This window comes from Carettochelys insculpta, chromosome 3 (assembly GCF_033958435.1).
Source record: "Carettochelys insculpta isolate YL-2023 chromosome 3, ASM3395843v1, whole genome shotgun sequence".
NCBI lineage: Eukaryota > Metazoa > Chordata > Testudines > Carettochelyidae > Carettochelys > Carettochelys insculpta.
In genome coordinates this window covers 147,254,433-147,270,941 of record NC_134139.1, presented here as the reverse complement: position 1 = coordinate 147,270,941, position 16,509 = coordinate 147,254,433, and the positions used below count along the sequence as shown (strand labels likewise).

General features: G+C 40.8%; 1 protein-coding gene across 1 annotated transcript in view; it reads right to left on the bottom strand.

Annotated features, from left to right (window-relative positions):
- The window catches only part of MYO6 (myosin VI), a 135,271-nt gene that overhangs the window by 20,654 nt on the left and 98,108 nt on the right, over positions 1 to 16,509 (bottom strand). Inside the window, exons 28-29 of the mRNA XM_074990990.1 lie at positions 15,797 to 15,875; positions 11,093 to 11,253 (exon numbers count right to left, since the gene is read on the bottom strand). Coding sequence (XP_074847091.1) covers positions 11,093 to 11,253; positions 15,797 to 15,875 — 240 coding nt within the window. The remainder of the gene's footprint in view (positions 1 to 11,092; positions 11,254 to 15,796; positions 15,876 to 16,509) is intronic.

Sequence of the window (16,509 nt, the reverse complement as noted above, 5' to 3'; positions counted from 1 at the left end):
AATGCAGTTTCAAAAGGACACAGCTCAGAGCAGGAAGCCTACATTTCACATGGACCAAGGATGATGCAGTAGCCCCTCCCCTTTATTTAGGCGGAAAACTTTTTAAGACGTTTGGTCAACACCTGCTATGTGCATTACGCCAGCCTCCCTTTTTTAGGGGGTCTGGAAAGGAATTTTTTCTTACTGCCGTATCAGCCTGGGTGCAGTTTTTTCTGCCTTCCCCATAGAGAGTTTCAGGAAGGGGTTTATTCGTGCATGGCACCATGTATGGTAGGCAGGGGTGCAAGTGGTGGTTCTGTCAGGGGCATGCAAGATATGACTTTGGGCCCCTCCCTCTCCTCTCACTGTTCACCTCTTGAGCATTATTGCTTAACTAAGATTATTTTACCCCATCATCTCAGTGTATTAAAGAGCAAATAAATTTGCATGGTTTTAATTGTGCCTAGTATTTCAAACACCCAATGACAATCTGGGTTCCAGAGTACTTGAGTGATATCCCAGGTAAGGTAATACGACTAGATCTAAAGTGCAATTCAGTAAGTACCAAGGTTATTAATGAAACCCTGTAGCCAAAGGTACTCTTTATCTTTACTAATCACAGATTCTCTCTGTTCCCTTACATCCCGAGTCCAGCAAGGGAGGCCTTCACCTCTTATACCATAGCTGTGAGTCTGTTTTTTAATGGCATTGCTACTTTCCAAGGAATTCCACAAACTTAGCATTCAGTTTACTTGGTATATGATATTTACCCCTCACCATTCATTACACATTGCTACCTATGTTGTTAAAATGTACGATACTTACACAATGTCATTTATTTTGTTCTCCAAGGTGCTTTGACATTTAGATTTGTAATTTCAATAGGGCCTCTTATCATGCATTGTGATAGGATGTATTTAACTTCTGTAAAATCAGGCATACCACTCGGCTGAAACTCATCTGACGCGCTGAGTACTTGTTTTTGTATTCTGGCCAATAATGCTTAATAGTGGGCCAGATCCAGCGCTTCTGTTAACTCTTACAGCAATTCATTATTTTTTGGATTCAAAATATACATCATTATCGGTACTGTAGTGCTTAGAGACCCCAGCTGAAAGCAGAGACCAACTGTGCTAGGTGCTGTATGGACACACAGTGAGAGACAGGCCTTAACCCAAAAAGCCAGCACTGTAAAGAGGGCAAGGAGAGAAATTAGGCTAAATGGAGAGAGGCAAGACAGCCTGTGGAAGTCAAGGATTATTGGGAATTTAATGGATTAGTAATAAAGGCACAGAGAGCTTAAGTGATTTTCCCATAACCATGCAGGAATCAAACCAGATCTGCTCATTCCCAGGCCAGTGCCATACCCACAAAACCACCCATCTCCTTTTCAAAAGGATGAAGTACAGGTAGGGTTTTCCAAAGCTCCTCAGTGATTTAGGACAACAAGTCTTCCTATGGACAGTCAAGCAGACTTGAGCTCCAAAGTCATTTAGGTGCTTTTGAGAATCCCACTCAACAACATTCCAGTGCTCTTCTATTTTAAATATGTTGCTCTATACTCAGGGGAGAAAGTAAATTATGTTTCTTACAGGTACTGTTGTCTCACCAGCCCCCTGCCCTGTGGGGAACGCTCAGGGCATGGGGATATGGGGGCGTGATATGAAGTACCTGTAAGCAATGTAAGTGTGGGTTAGGGTGGGGTGGGGGCTCACACAGGAGGGTTTGGAGGGCAGGGGGCTCAGGGCAGTGGAGATGTGAGGGGGCCGGAGTAAGAGCTGAGGACAGACAGCTCAGGGCAGGGAGCTGGGCAATAAAGGTAGGGGGCTGGGGGAGGCAGGGGAGAGGGCAGGGCAAGGTGAGGACATGGGGGCTGCAGCCGCACACACCAGGTTGCTAGTGCTGCTGAACTTCCTGTGACATTCAGGGAACATGGTGAAGTACACAGCTTGGAGTTGCTGCTGGCGCCCCCTAGGCAGCCGGAAGTGAGAGGCAGGAGAACAGGCTGTACACTTTGTCCTTGGTTCCAGATAGTTGAGAAAGAGCCCTAGCATTCCAGGGGCAAAGGCTGCAGCCCCTTCCCCACATGCGTGTTGGGGGCTGGTCTAGCTGCAGGGCAGCCCCAGCTGAGAGGAGGGACCACACATGCCCAGCCAACCTACATCACCTGCCTGTCTGCCGGCTTCTTAGAAAGGCAACTTGCAGGGGAGCTCTGAGAGTCTGTCTGGAAGCAGCTGAGCTCTGTATTGCACCCCATGCCCCTGTGGCTGTGGATCCACATGCACAGCATACCCTGCATATCCCCTGGTTGCATCCCCTGACAGGAGAGCGTACGTCATAATTCATTCTTTAAGCCTAGGACAGATGCCCAGCGCAGGCACTCCATAGGGAAGTATACAATAAGCAGACAAATGGCTTGCAAAAGAGCTTGAAAAGAGGTTTAATGAAAGGAATGAATGGGATGCAGTTGGGGACTCCTTTGATTGATACAGCAGGGAGTCAAACCACATTCTTATAGCCCATCTTACCTGCTTCTACATGGGGGTATGTGGAATCTAAGGACCTAGCAATGGATTTGCTGGAGAAACCATGATGGAACAAGAGTGGGAGTGGGTAAAAGCCCATCACCACAGGTATGGTAAAGTCCCAGCAATGGATTTGCTGAAGGGAAAGGGATGGAAGAAAAGGGGAGCTGGTAAAATCCCTCCCAGAAATTATGGAGTAAGTATGGGGTTACCTGCTCTGTACACTGTTATCTGCTGGGTAGTCCCAGACATCTAATAAAATTCTGACTTCATGAAACCCATGTCAGTGTCTCTCCTGTCCTTTTAGTATGATCTGAAATTCCAACACAGAATGTGTGTGCACTGAAGGAAAAAAAGTTGAGGTCATTGACAGAATGATATGCTACAGATGTCGGCTTTTTGTTTTCTTGCTTTTATTTTGCTTTGGGAACAGCACAATAGGGATGCTTTGGCAGAACTCAGTCACTATTTTTGCATTACAATTTATAAAATCCAAATGTGTGAATAAATAAGGTACAAAAGAAGGAAAGCAATGACTGAGCAGATGTTACTCGTTTTCAAATAATTAGTGACAGAAAATAAATATCAGAGATTACTTTCCATAGGATAGGATTGTCAATGTGTGTAAAACTAATAAAATGGTGCTCATAGAACATAAAAGCATATCACCTTGTGGCCAATGGCTAAAAAAAGCTCCTAGTGCTGACTATTAAGTACTCCAAAAGAAGTAAAGTTCTGTGAAAAAATACTGTTCCTCCAATCATGATGCACAAGTAAAACTTGAAATGCCATCCAGAGCTGGAAGAATTCAGTATATTGTGTATGTGATGCAACAATAAAGTTGAACATGGTATGGGGGACAGGAGAGAAGGAAATGTGTAAGTTACAGCAATGTTAACCTTGTTGCAGCTCTTCTGCCCCAAAAGAAGACACAACAATATTAGGCTCTGCTAAAATTTTAACAAATATCCACTGAGCAACAATGTTCAGCAGTGATTTTTCAATGCTTAATGTGTAGTTCTTGCCTCTCCAAATCTTGCAAAGGAATTTCCTCTCCCTGCAGACTATTTCCATGCAACACTTCAGACTTCAAATCTCTTCCTGAACTCATCATGACCAAAATGTCTTGTGAGGGCTTGTGTGAAAACTATTTTTAAAACCCCCAAAATACTTGCTAAAATGAACAGTTTCAATTTAGCCAGAACAAAAATTTTCTCAACTTTTCTAGCAGGTTTTCTAGGTGTTTATACACAAGCAGTTAGAAATTAATTTGGTTGCCAGTGCACCAAAGAACATTATCGTGAAGGCACACTGTTTTTATTTTACTGAATTTGCAGCTGAAATAATCTAATGAAGGATTTATACCAGTTGGAAAACAAGATGGACAATTGTGTAGCATTGTCAAAGTTTCCTCCTCAGAAGTATTCTGGTTTTTAAAGCCTATTTGCACTCACTTGATCCGAGAGCCTAGATAGTGTTATGTGTGTTCCTGATGGCTTGTAGTCCATCTTTGTGTGGAATGTTGTTGTAGAGTGCTTTTACATCCATAGTGGCCAGGATGGTGTTTTCTGGAAGATTGCCAATGGGGTTGTACTCTCCTCTGGAAGTTAGTGGTGTAGAGCCTGAGGAGAGAATCGATAAAGCCAGACAGTCCCACTATAAGAATGTCAGTGCCTGAGACGATGGGCTGTCTAGCATTTTCAGATTTATGGACCTTGGATAAAACACAGAATACCCTGGTGGCCAGGCCTTTGGGGATATGTTTGTGGAGATTTGTTCCTGGGCTTTTTGAGGTATATTTTTGAATGGATAATGTAAGAGTGAAGACTGAGATTTAGATTCAGTTATGGTCCCAACTGGAGAGTCTGTATACATAAGTTTGTTTTGAGGTGGCTTAGGGACCTCTGGAGCGCTGCTCGATGATCTCATTTTAGGTGTCAGAGCAGGAGACAAGGTTCCCAGGAAAAGGAGGAGAAGCCAGGTCAGTGAAGCTTTTCAAGAGCCAAGAGGAAGTAGAGCTGCACCACAGGCTCCTAGAAACACTAGGGTTGCAGGGAAGGATCTGAGCATTAAATAGGAATGTGGAGTGGGATATAGGATCAGCATTAGTTCCCTAACCTTTTCTCCTCAAGTTTGGAAAGAGAGTAGATAGACTCGTCCTTTAGTGTCAAGATGGGTACAGGCTGAAATTGGGGACTGGCTGGCAAGTAATCTTCCTCCTTGTAAGACATACAAAAGGGAGAGAAGGATGAGCCAAATGGAAGCAGGGAAAGGCGCAGCAGTGTAACTGCTTTCAAGTGGTTTATTCAAGCTCTGATCTTCCCCACTTTTCCTGCAGCCACAAGGATAAGTAGAGAAAGTGCGTGCTCAGATTCATCTTCTCTTTCCTCAGAATCTTCTCAGTCTCCATACATTCAGGTGGTAGGGGAAGGAATGATCTGCTTTTAGAACATTAGGAAGAAAGCAAGAGTCTGGACAGCTCAATGTGGCAACATAATGTCAGTAGGAGCCCCAATGATTTCATGGCACAGCTGATTGCTGAACTTTCTGACTTCTGTTCTCAACCACAACTGTTTCAGTTGTGGAGATGATTTATGCTTTCAAATCAGCAGCACTCCCCCAGGTACCCCAAAACAGCTCTTCAAAGCCAGCTCTCATCTCAGCGTGCTCCTCCTCTACTTGCAACACATTGATGACACCATCACCAATGAGAAGGAGGCCATTGAAAATTCCACTAGGTTTTCAACCATTTTCACCCCACCTTCTCGGCCTGGACCACTCCATACAAGACATCCAGCTCCTAAACACTCCTCCGTGACAGACAGCCCCCAATCCGATACAGAGTCACCACCAACCATATACCACAACAGAAATGCTAACCCAGCAACCAATCTCTGCAACAAATCCTGTTGCCACCTCTGTCCACACATCCGCCCTACTAACACCACCATAGGACCTAACCACAAAGGCTTGTTCACTCGTACTTCTACTAATGTGACATATGCCATCATGTGCCACCAATGTCCCTCTGCCATGTACATTGGACAAACCAATACCTGTCTATGCAACACAATAAATGGACACAAATCAGACATCAAGAATGGCAATATACAAAAATCAGTGGGTGAACTTTTTAACCTTCCTGGACACACAGTTACAGACTTGAAAATTACCATCCTCAAGCAAAGAAAACATTTAAAAACAGGTTGTAATGTGAAACTGCTGAGCTGCAATTCATTTGCAAATTTGACAGCATCAGAATCATTACCCAAAGTAATTCTCCACTTTAAGTATTCTCACCTTCATATACACATCCACTGATAGCATTAGTTTTAATGTAACACACTCACCCATCAGTTTCTCTACCCTTTATTTTGCTTTCCCTTTATGCATTTGATGAAGTGAGTTGCAACTCATGAAAGCGTATGCCATAATAAAATAGTTCATTTTTAAGATGACACTGGATACCTTATTGTTTTTGCTGAAATACACTTTAACACAGCCACCTCTGAAACCTTACAAGTAAGTTAGAGAAATAGAAGCAATTATTCCTTGAAGTTCTATTATTGATTCAAACCTACCACAAGCTGAACTGTCAGACACAAACTTGGCCTCATCACCATCATATACAACTGCATACCTTACAAAACAAAACAGCAAAAATGCAGCAGTTTAAAGACTAGCAAAATGATTTACTCAGTGGTGAGCTTTCATGGGACAGACCCACTTAATCAGATCAATAGCATTTCCAGTACAGACTGACATCTACAAGTAGAGAGGTCCAAAAAACAAAAAACAAACAAAAAAAAAATCAATAAAGCTGAGATTTTGTCCCTGAGAACAAAGATACTTTAAAAACAGATTACATAGAGAAATTTGTGAATTGGAGTTCATATTCAAATGTGACACTTTAACAATTATCTCACATGTTACAAGGACTGCTTCCCTTCCTTTGATGCTTGTAATTATTTCAGGCAAGACTCTTAACATCCCCCAACCCTCACCCCCCTCCTGCAGTCCTGTGTACTTGATTTGTCAGTTTATATTGCATTTTTTTTTTGGACCTCTGTACTTACAGGTGTCAGTTTGTACTGAAAATGCTATTGATCTGATGAAGTGGGTTTTTCCCATGAAAGCTCATCATCGAATAAATCATTTTGTTAGTCTTTAAAGTGCTACATTTCTGTTTTGTTAGAATAGAGACGAACTTGGCTACCTCTGTTACTATTCTAGCTGCATACCTTAATTTACCCATTTTGCATTCCTACACATGGTTTGAAAAGTTACTATTTGATTTGAAGGACACTGACAGAAATAGCCTAGCTTTTCTAGGAAACTAAAGAAAATGGAGCAAATGAAAGCTTCCACAACTCTGCCTGTGTATACACACTTGAATTTGAAACTGCAAGTTACAGTGGTTGCTGTTAAAACATCAACATTTACCAAAAGATATCAAACAATGCTGTCTGAGATAACAATTGTATGGTAACCAATAGTAAATGCTGACTTTTTAGTGGCAACCTCTGCAAGTCAAGTCAGGTACTCCAGAAAACTATCCATCATATCATGTAATTTATAACTGTCATCTTCACACATTTAAATAAAGTGCTGTAGTAAAGCACAGTACAGCATGCTTTTTTTCATTGAGTTACTTAGAAACGCCTTGTCCGCCAACTTTTCCAGATGCTTTCCTTCTATAAAATACTCGCTGTATTCAATCCGAGTGAATTTTGAAAGTTCTATGCTCTTCATTTGACAAGTAAATTGCGTGGTCCTTTTTAAAAAAACACTTACATTTTACTCCTGGGGAAATTCTGAGACACTGCATTATGCAGAATTTTGCATAAAGAAATGTTGTGCATGCAGATTCTGCTTCCTTATCTTCCCGCATCCCTTAAATGGGTGCAGAGCTGCTCGTTCCCACTGAGGGCCGCTGGACCATGCAGAGTCCAGCTTACAAGTAGAAGACACTGCTAAGGGGGCAGGAGAAGAGGAAGGGAACACGTGAGCTCCCCACAGCTGCAGTTCTCAACATGCCCTGAAGGAAAGAGAAGTGGTGATGCACAGGAAACACCATGCAACCTCTGTTTCTCCCTCTGGAACCCTGGGTAGGAAGGGGTGCAAGTGTTTGACTGGGAGGTGAGGCATGCAGCTGGGCTCTGGAGAGGGATGGGGTGTAGGTGTCTGGCCTGAAGGGGGAACCCCACAGCTGAGCTCTCAGGGGGAAGGGGCAGAGAAACAAGAACTTGGTTCTTGAACAAGGTTCTACTTCTGGGGGTGGCGTGAGTGGTTATGGTTAGAGATATACTTGATGACAGGCATTTTGAAATAAATTACCAAAATAACTGAACCTGGAAAAATCATGTAGTATTATGTCTGACAAATAAGATGTGCAGAATTTTAAAATAATGTGCACAGAAATTTTTATTTTTTTGGCACAGAAATTCCCCAGGAGTAATATTTGTATGTTGACTATCTGACAGAAGGAGAAAAATGGTACAAGTTTACCAGTGTATTTCTGTACATATCCAGTGAGCAGTACTAGAATATTCAAATAGTTTTATATTACTCAGAAAACACAGAGTAACCACTGGAATGTTTAGTTTTTGGGTCACTGTACTTAATGTACATTATTTTTCTGGTTTGTAAGACTCTCCTGTCATGCCCTTCTTCACTAGTAAAGAATTCTGACTGATAGAGATGCAGTACTGAACATACAAAATCATTAATTGTATGCATTTCCAAGTTTTTTTTTGGTTTTTTGTTTTTTTTTGCTTAATACTACTTACAATATTGGAATGGTTTTGTTACTGGAAACATAAAGAGACCTTCTTGTCAATAGAATTCCTTCCGCAACAATCATGGTGCCATCAGAGTTATATCAAACTAAACATGGTTCATTACATTAAAAGCTCCTTGTTTTGCAGTCAATTACCATTATTAGTTTAGTGAAGTGTTATGAAGAAGATTACTTGTGCTGTTCTTTTTTGTCACATCAGTTAGGGAAAAATGCATTCAGCTTACACAACGAAGTACAAATGAATAGAGTCCAGTGCCAGAGAAAGAGATGTGTCAGTTATATGTATGTTAGCTGTCTGAGAAGTTTATTACTATCTTATTAAGTAAATACCCAAAGCTGCTGAGTAGTACTTACCTTATAAAAATCACAGTATCAATGACAAAGCAAATACTGTGATGTAACCACAGTAAACTCATTCATATCTGGCAACCCCAAGACCAGGAGGTTGTCGGATATTCATATATTCTGGATAATAGAAAGGTATAGAAATGCATAACACTAAAGAAAGACAAGATCAGATATTAAGAAACAAACGAAAATGTATGCAGAGTACTTTATTTACCAAAACTAGTATTGTACACTGCAAACTAATACTGTATTTGCGTTTACTTTCACGATACCATACTTATGGAAAATGTAACTGACATTTACTTATGATTAAAATGCCAGTTATTTGAGAGTTCTGGACAACAGAATGATGGATATGAAAGAGTTTACTGTACAACTTGAAACTCTCTAATCTGGCACTGTCTGGCCTGGCAACATCTGTGGACCATCATGCTTTTAGTTAGATGGATGTCCACTTATGTGCCAAGTTTCCCATGGTTCCATAAACTTTGTTTACAGATGCCAGTCCTGGCCCTCAGTGTTCTGTGCTGTTATTTAGCTTTAGTTTAACACCTACCGCCCCCCCAACTGAGTTCTATGAGCCCAGTAAGCAGTGGAAGTGTTAGTAATGCATCTGGACAATATTAATGCATCCCATTGTTTGGCAAATTCATATCTTTTAATGGAGTGCCTATAAGGTTATCGGATACAGAATTGGTAATGCATATGTTTAACTTTGACAGGATTAAAAAAAACTTGTATCTGCCAATTAAAATACAGAAGAACTACCATTTCTTTCTAGAGAGAGATTTGTTTTTCAAGAAACTAATTGGTATTATGCTACTGGGATCACAAGTGCAAAAACGCAAACACTGCATTACCCTGGCAAAATACAAGTTTCTAATCTCAGTGGGCTGTAAAATCCCAAAATTGAAATTGGCTGTCATCCATACTATAATAAAATGTGAGGAAATATTGTTTTCAACAAGGCAGTTTCCTACAGAACTGATCATATTCATGTACATGTGCAAGGGAGGTTCAGGTTAGGTATCTGGTAAGGCTTTTTAACTATGAGAATAATCGCACTGGAAAAAGGTATTAAGAGAGGTTGTAGAACCTCCTCATTAGAATTTCCCAAGAACAGGTCAGACTAACTTTCCTGTCAATAATGTTCTAAGTATACATCATCCTGCCCTCAGGAGGAGGGGATGAACTAGGTGACCTTTTGAGGTCCTGCCCAAAACTACATTTTTGTCTGTAGCTCTCTCTACCACTTTGGCAAGGGAGCAGTGCCCTAAGAGAACTTGTGGGACCCCTGGGATTGATGAAATTGAGTCCAGTTCACATGCATAAATGAATGGAAGGGGAAGGCAGTGTGACACCCCAGAAACCCTCCTCCCCCAGTCAATGGGAGGAAGGGAGACAAAAACAAATCACCAGCACTGTAATAGAAGGCAGAAGACAGGCAGCACAGCAAGCATTATCTGATCCAGTGCAGAGCCACCAGAGGCATGGGGAATCCTATGCACACACACAGCCTTGATCTCCCTCCACATGGCAGAGACCAGCTAGGGAGTAAAGGAGAGCGATGGTCTCCCTGCAAACTGCCCACACAGCATTTCTAGGCCTCTGCCTCCGGCCTGACTCCAGGACTTCCATTTCCAGCCAACACCCTGACTCTCCCTCTCTTCCTGCCAAAAAAACCTTAGGAGGGGACAATCCATTCCTCCTGCCTCTGCCTTCCAGCAACATGAAGCAAAAGCCTTGTCTCCTGCCACCATCTGCAGCCTGTTTGCCATGTAGCCAGCCCACACCAGATTCTGGACTTCTGTACCCATGGGGTCCATCCTCTAAAAACTGCTGACACAGTTCCAGAAGGGTGTTAGCACCTGTCCAGCAATCTGAAAGGAAGACCTGCTTGCCAGCACCAGTCTCTTGATCACTCAGCAGAAGAGAAAACTGAAAGAGTATGCGGTATTACAGTTAGACAGGTAGTTATGGTTTAAACTTGTACCACTGCAATACTTATCTGCAAAAGGACTTAGATCTGCCTGGATCAGCAAGATTCAGACACTCAGTTGCTAGTATAATAAAGCACATGTCTAATGGCATATATTTACAGGATTGCAGCATCTCCCCATCATGTCAGCAGCATATACCAGCGACGTGAAAGACAGACAGGACTGAAGGGAGGAGAGAAATTTTTGATTGAGGGGGGCGGGGTGTACAGTCAGGTGACCTAACGTGCTGGCTGGCATAGCTTTTTGTAATTAAAAAGTATTATTAATAAAATAAAAACCATTTTAATCATTCAGTATTCTTATTGACTGCATATATCACTTAAATCAAATCCTTACATATGAATTCACAGCCACTATTTTTAATATGTTTGCTCGTGTGTCACAACAGAACCTGTAAATGAAAATATTTAAAGGTAAAGTAAGAGGAGCGAATTACCTACCTGCGCAATCCTAAATCAAACTGAGCCTCATCACTGATGAGTTCTGCTTCACTCTGTGCAATTCTCATGGCAAGTTCTCGGTCACGACGCTCCTGCTCAAGAACGGCCTGCTGCTGGGTCTCTTCTTCACGCTCTCTAGCTAGCTGTGCCTCAATTTCAGCCTGCATTATACAAACCCACATTTTTTTATAAATGCTTGATAGCTTCCTGTCCCCCACCTTGAGAAATGTCTAAAAAGGTAAAACTATTAGTAAGTGATAATCTTAAAATGGTGAATTTCTGAAAAACAAAGAACTACAAACACATGATGTGCAGAATTAAAGGCATCAATGTTATGCAAAAATTCCCTGGTTGCTCAAAGCTGTCACATCACCAGTGTGACTCAAGAGCAAGTTATATTTTCAGCTAGAGAAAGGACACCTTCAATAATCAAAGAGCAACTGAAACAGCTGGGAAAACTGCTGTTACAGATGATGGAGAATGGAGAAGGTATAAGCAGGGAATATACAAGAAAGGAGCAGTGGCAATAGTAGAAAGAGGAAAGGCATGAGAATGCTTTTCTGTCACATGTAAATCGAGATATGTACTAGAGAGCAATAGTTTCAGTTGCAGCTTTATTTCCAATGTGGTTTTTCAAACCATTTGAGCCCATCAAATGAATTACAGCCTCATACATCAAAAAGTGAGACAATTATGTCATACATAAAACACATCAAGGTCTCCTCATCATTCTTTTAAGCATGAGAAGAGTTTGTGAAACCAAATCTCACACACTATGTAGCACTATAAGTAACATTATTGTATTTTTATCTATTTGGAGTATTCCATAAGGCAATAAACACTGTTTTTACTAAGTCATATGCAAATATTCTCAGGTTCCGTGAAGGGATAAGGAAAATCACTGGAACTCTCTGAGGGCCTGATCCTGCTTCCTTTGAAGTCAATGGCGAAGCTCTATCAATTTAACGATCTGGATCCAAATATATTGTTTCTGCAGAGAAACACCTTGGGAGCAGTTTGCTTTTTCTCACAAGTCTATTTTAAAGCACTGGGTTCATTCATGGGTAACAAATACAATCTGAGCAAGGTACCCAAACTTATTGTAATTCCAAGACCCAGCTTCCAGCAGTTCCTCTCTACTGGTCAAAAATCTAAACATAAGACTTTGAAGGAGGAGTAATGGAAGGAAAGTCCAGCAATAGCATGCAAAAAAACCCTTAACTGCTAAGTTGTCTTCCTTGCTCCCGCAGAGGCTAACTTCTGTAGAGTCTTACTTTAGATTAGCTGGTAGTAGCAATCAACAGAAGGAGAAATAAATAATTAACTTTATATAGAGCTGAGAAATATTCTCCTGAACAGGGCACTTGTGCTAGGCCCAGAACTCAGTGACTACCACTGTGTAGGAGTGTTAGACATATGCCATTCTGCAAACCTACACATTTCGGACACAGATATACAACACATGCAGGCCACAGGAGACAATCACAGTGCTAGATGACCAATTTTTAAATCCTTTTAACAGTGGGACACTTGCTTCCTCATTGAATACAATTTAAACAATTTAAATTACCTCTGACAGAAATCATTTATCCCTTGACTTTGAGCATCTGGGGTAATCTTGAAGAAAGGGCTTGGTATTTTTATGTCAAATGTATGTAATCAGACAGTATTTCTTATTCTCATATAGGCACTGTTCCCAGCATCAGTTAATGGTGAGCTTCCTTTCATTTCAAGCAAATTCTAGCTCTTTGTTAGATATGTCATGATATTTCGACACTTGTTTGTTACTACTGCATGAACCAGGGTGAGTTAAAGGGAGGAGTAAATGGGGCAAAGGAGGGACAGAGTACTGCAGGGAGAGGTTCATGAAGGGCAGGAAAGAACAAGGAGGGCATCCCAAGGAGAGCAAGTTAGAAATATCAGTGTAGGCAAAAAAGCTAACAGAATTTTGGGAATAATTAAGAAAGGCTAGATCACAAGACAAAAAAAATATCATATTGACTTTCTTTAAATCCATGGTACACCCACATCTTGAATATTGTGTGCAGATGTGAGTGCCCCATCTCAAAAAGATGTACTGGAATAAGAAAGAGGAAGAAAAATATGAGGAGAAATAAAAGAAACTTGATATAGCCTGACTGTAGCTGTTGGCATGGCGGTTAGTAGCACACATATGATGCCCTTTCTGTATAGAACTGCAAAAGCCCAGAAGACAAACATGGATTTTGGGACTGAGTTTTAATTTGAAAAAAGTAAAAACAAACAAACCCACATTTAGACTATCAAAAGGAAAAGGTCAGTGCCATCACTTGGATATCCTAGGAGAGACCAGATATTTTCAGTCTTCGCCATTACTTTTTCTTAACAATAACTGCTAAAACAATGGACTGGATATTTATAACTAGTGTTTATAGCTATTTACGAGAAATGTTCATATGTAGACACTGATAAAAAGCCAAGAAACATGAGAGCAGAGTTCTGTAACCTGCCATCAGAAGTGAGGAAAAACTCCCATGCTTTCAGTGTACGAGCAGGATAGTAATCTATTGCTGATGTGCATGTTGAGACCCCAATATTTCACACATTCGAATGGTTCTTGGGATTCAGGAAAGTATAAGTAAAAGAGACAGCTTCCTGAAAAACTCCAATGTTAATAAAGGAATTTGCATGCATTGCATATTCTTCATTTGATTAATAGTCTGTTAGGAACAGCAGGAAAGCAAAGGTGGGTGGGAAAGTTGCTCAGATTGCAGTATCAGTGGCACTTCTGTCAAGCGTTCAAAAGCAAGTTTGTTTCTTTTTTTTTTCTTGGACTACAAGCTTGTTCTACTGTTCAAGGATTTTACTACTTTTAAACTACAAAACCTCTAAATATTCATTTATACTAACAGCTCTATGCTTATATTCAGAAAGACATATAAAAATAATATCGTTGGCTAGCAAGAAATATTATATATTTTACAGTTGTTACTTAACTGTAGGGCAACTTACCTTAGCCATGGCATATGACTATTAAAGTAAGGTATTTTTATTATTTTAGTAATTTAAGGTCAGATTTCAGTACTGTGTCTCAGCTGTGAACAACAGACTTCTCATTAATTCCCAGCTGTCAAATAAAGACACTTCGCTAAAAGGAAGTATTTGTCTTCAATTATTGTGTATAGCTACTTCAATGCACAAAATCATCTCAACGCCACATTGAGATTGTATTTTAAAATTTAAAACCATGAGTTAAAATTTACAAAATAACCTTAAGTTGACCCGTTACATATCATGGCTTGCAATAGTGTTTTTATTACATGACCATATTTAACTGAACTGTGACACACATGGTAAATATACTAGAACTTCACTAATTCTCACGTTGGAACTAATGCAAATTAAGAACTAATTAAGAAAGAAAAAAAGTCAGTTTAATCTCACTTTTCAGACAAGATTTAGTAGCACAACTGTGGGGTAGATAACACACTACTAACATTTCATGATTTCATTTGATTAATACAGACAAATCTAATTTATAGAATTTAAGCTAATTTACACTTTTCCCTTTTCAAGCTGCTGTGTTGAGTCAGTGAGGCAGTGACAGAGAAAGAGGGAGAGTTTGTAGCTGCCTGTTATCAGTTCAATCTTCTTTTATAACAGAAGAGATTTATTTTCAGTCTTGATGCTGGCTTGGGTCATATGCAAAATGCTCTCACCACTGAAACTAACAACCGTTCTGGTGACAACTCTTCCTCCCTCATTTTCCTTTACCATGAGGGAAGCACAAGCCACTTTACATCAGCCTCACTGATGCTCTACCTACAAGATCATTTCCAGTTCCTTTCTGTCTCAGTTCTACTCCCACCCATCATATCCCTTGTCCTCATATCTTGGTAGCAGCATTGTCTCTACCTTTCCTCTTGTAAGGCCAACGAACCCGAGTAGTCAGCAGAAGTGATTGAACCTGCAACCATAGAGACTAAAACCCTGCACTCTGCCACATGAGCTAAGAACCAGCTGGCTCTCGGCCAAGGCTGTAATGCAGAAACTTCACTCTCCCTAGTATGTGGTCTCAGTGGCTCTGGGGTTACACTAAAAGATTGAATTGTGAATGTTTCCTAGTTCTCTCTTCTCACACACACATTTCAGGTCTTCCTCTAGAGATGGGGTATACTAAGTGACTGTTTAAATTGTATCTTCTGACTTTGCTTGCCATCTGCATTTAGTCACATCTACAAACAGTGGTAACTAGTTCCCAGGAATCTGAGGACTCTGTTCAACATTGCCTTCTGTTTTTAAGAACTTCCATGGACTTGCTTATGCTCAGCTCACATAAATAGCCTCAGTTTCTCTGACCATTTCACCTGCCACTGGCTTTCTTCTATGCTGTTCTACACAAATTGAATACGGTTTGTATTAAAAAACTCTATGCTGCAGCCCCTGCCATTGAGGACAAACTTCCTCTCTGCTTCTCATTCTCACACACTTGTAATCTTCATGGAATTCTGCCCCCCTTACCAATCACTATTAATTTCTCCTTCCCCATTTCTGTAGTAATTAAATTAACTAACCATAATTCCACTATTTGTTTTTGTTAATGCTTATATTAACTAAGGTAATCACAAGACTGCTCTATATTCTTAAGAATGGAACCTCAATGCTTATTAGAGGGTAACAGGATAATTTAAATAAAATATCAGAAAAGCTTAGTTAAAATATTACCTGTATACGTTTTTCTTCCTCTTCCCTCTTCTTCCTTTCTTCTTCTTCCTGTTTTCTCTTTGCCTCAATCTCAGCTTTTCTAATACAAGAAATAAAAGCAAGAGAAAGCATTTATAATTATGTGACTTAGAAAATAAATGAATAAGAAACATTCAAGAACTGAAATAAATTGCCCAAGAAGGAATCTCCATCACCAGAGAATTTTAAGAGTAGGTTACACAAACACCTGTGAGGGATGGTCTAGATAATACTACAGTTCTATGTACCCTATATCTTAAAGTTGATTGTAGATAAGCAATCCCAGCTATGGTGATTGCGTAGCTGGAATTGACTTATCTACAGGTTAAAACTCCCAAAACCAGCACACTCTTTTTTGGCAGCATCCATCATCCAGCAGCACCATGGATTTTGCAGGACCAGAGAGTCTTGGAGCTGAAGGAGGAGGGGCCAGCCAAACCAGCAGCAGGAGCCCAGGACAGGGCACCAACAGCTGATCTGGCAGCAAGGGAAGGGGGACAGCAGCAGGCAGGAAGCCCAGGCTGGAAGCAGCAGCAGGGAGCAGTGGCCCAGGCTGGTAAGCTAATAACCCAGTCCAGGGAGAAGTGGCTTATCGCAGGGGCTGGGCAGGAAGCCATGGCCCAGGGAAGCTGTGGCCAAGGCTGTGCAGCAATGGCTCATCACCATTGGGTGAGAAGCTGTGGCCAGGGCTGTGT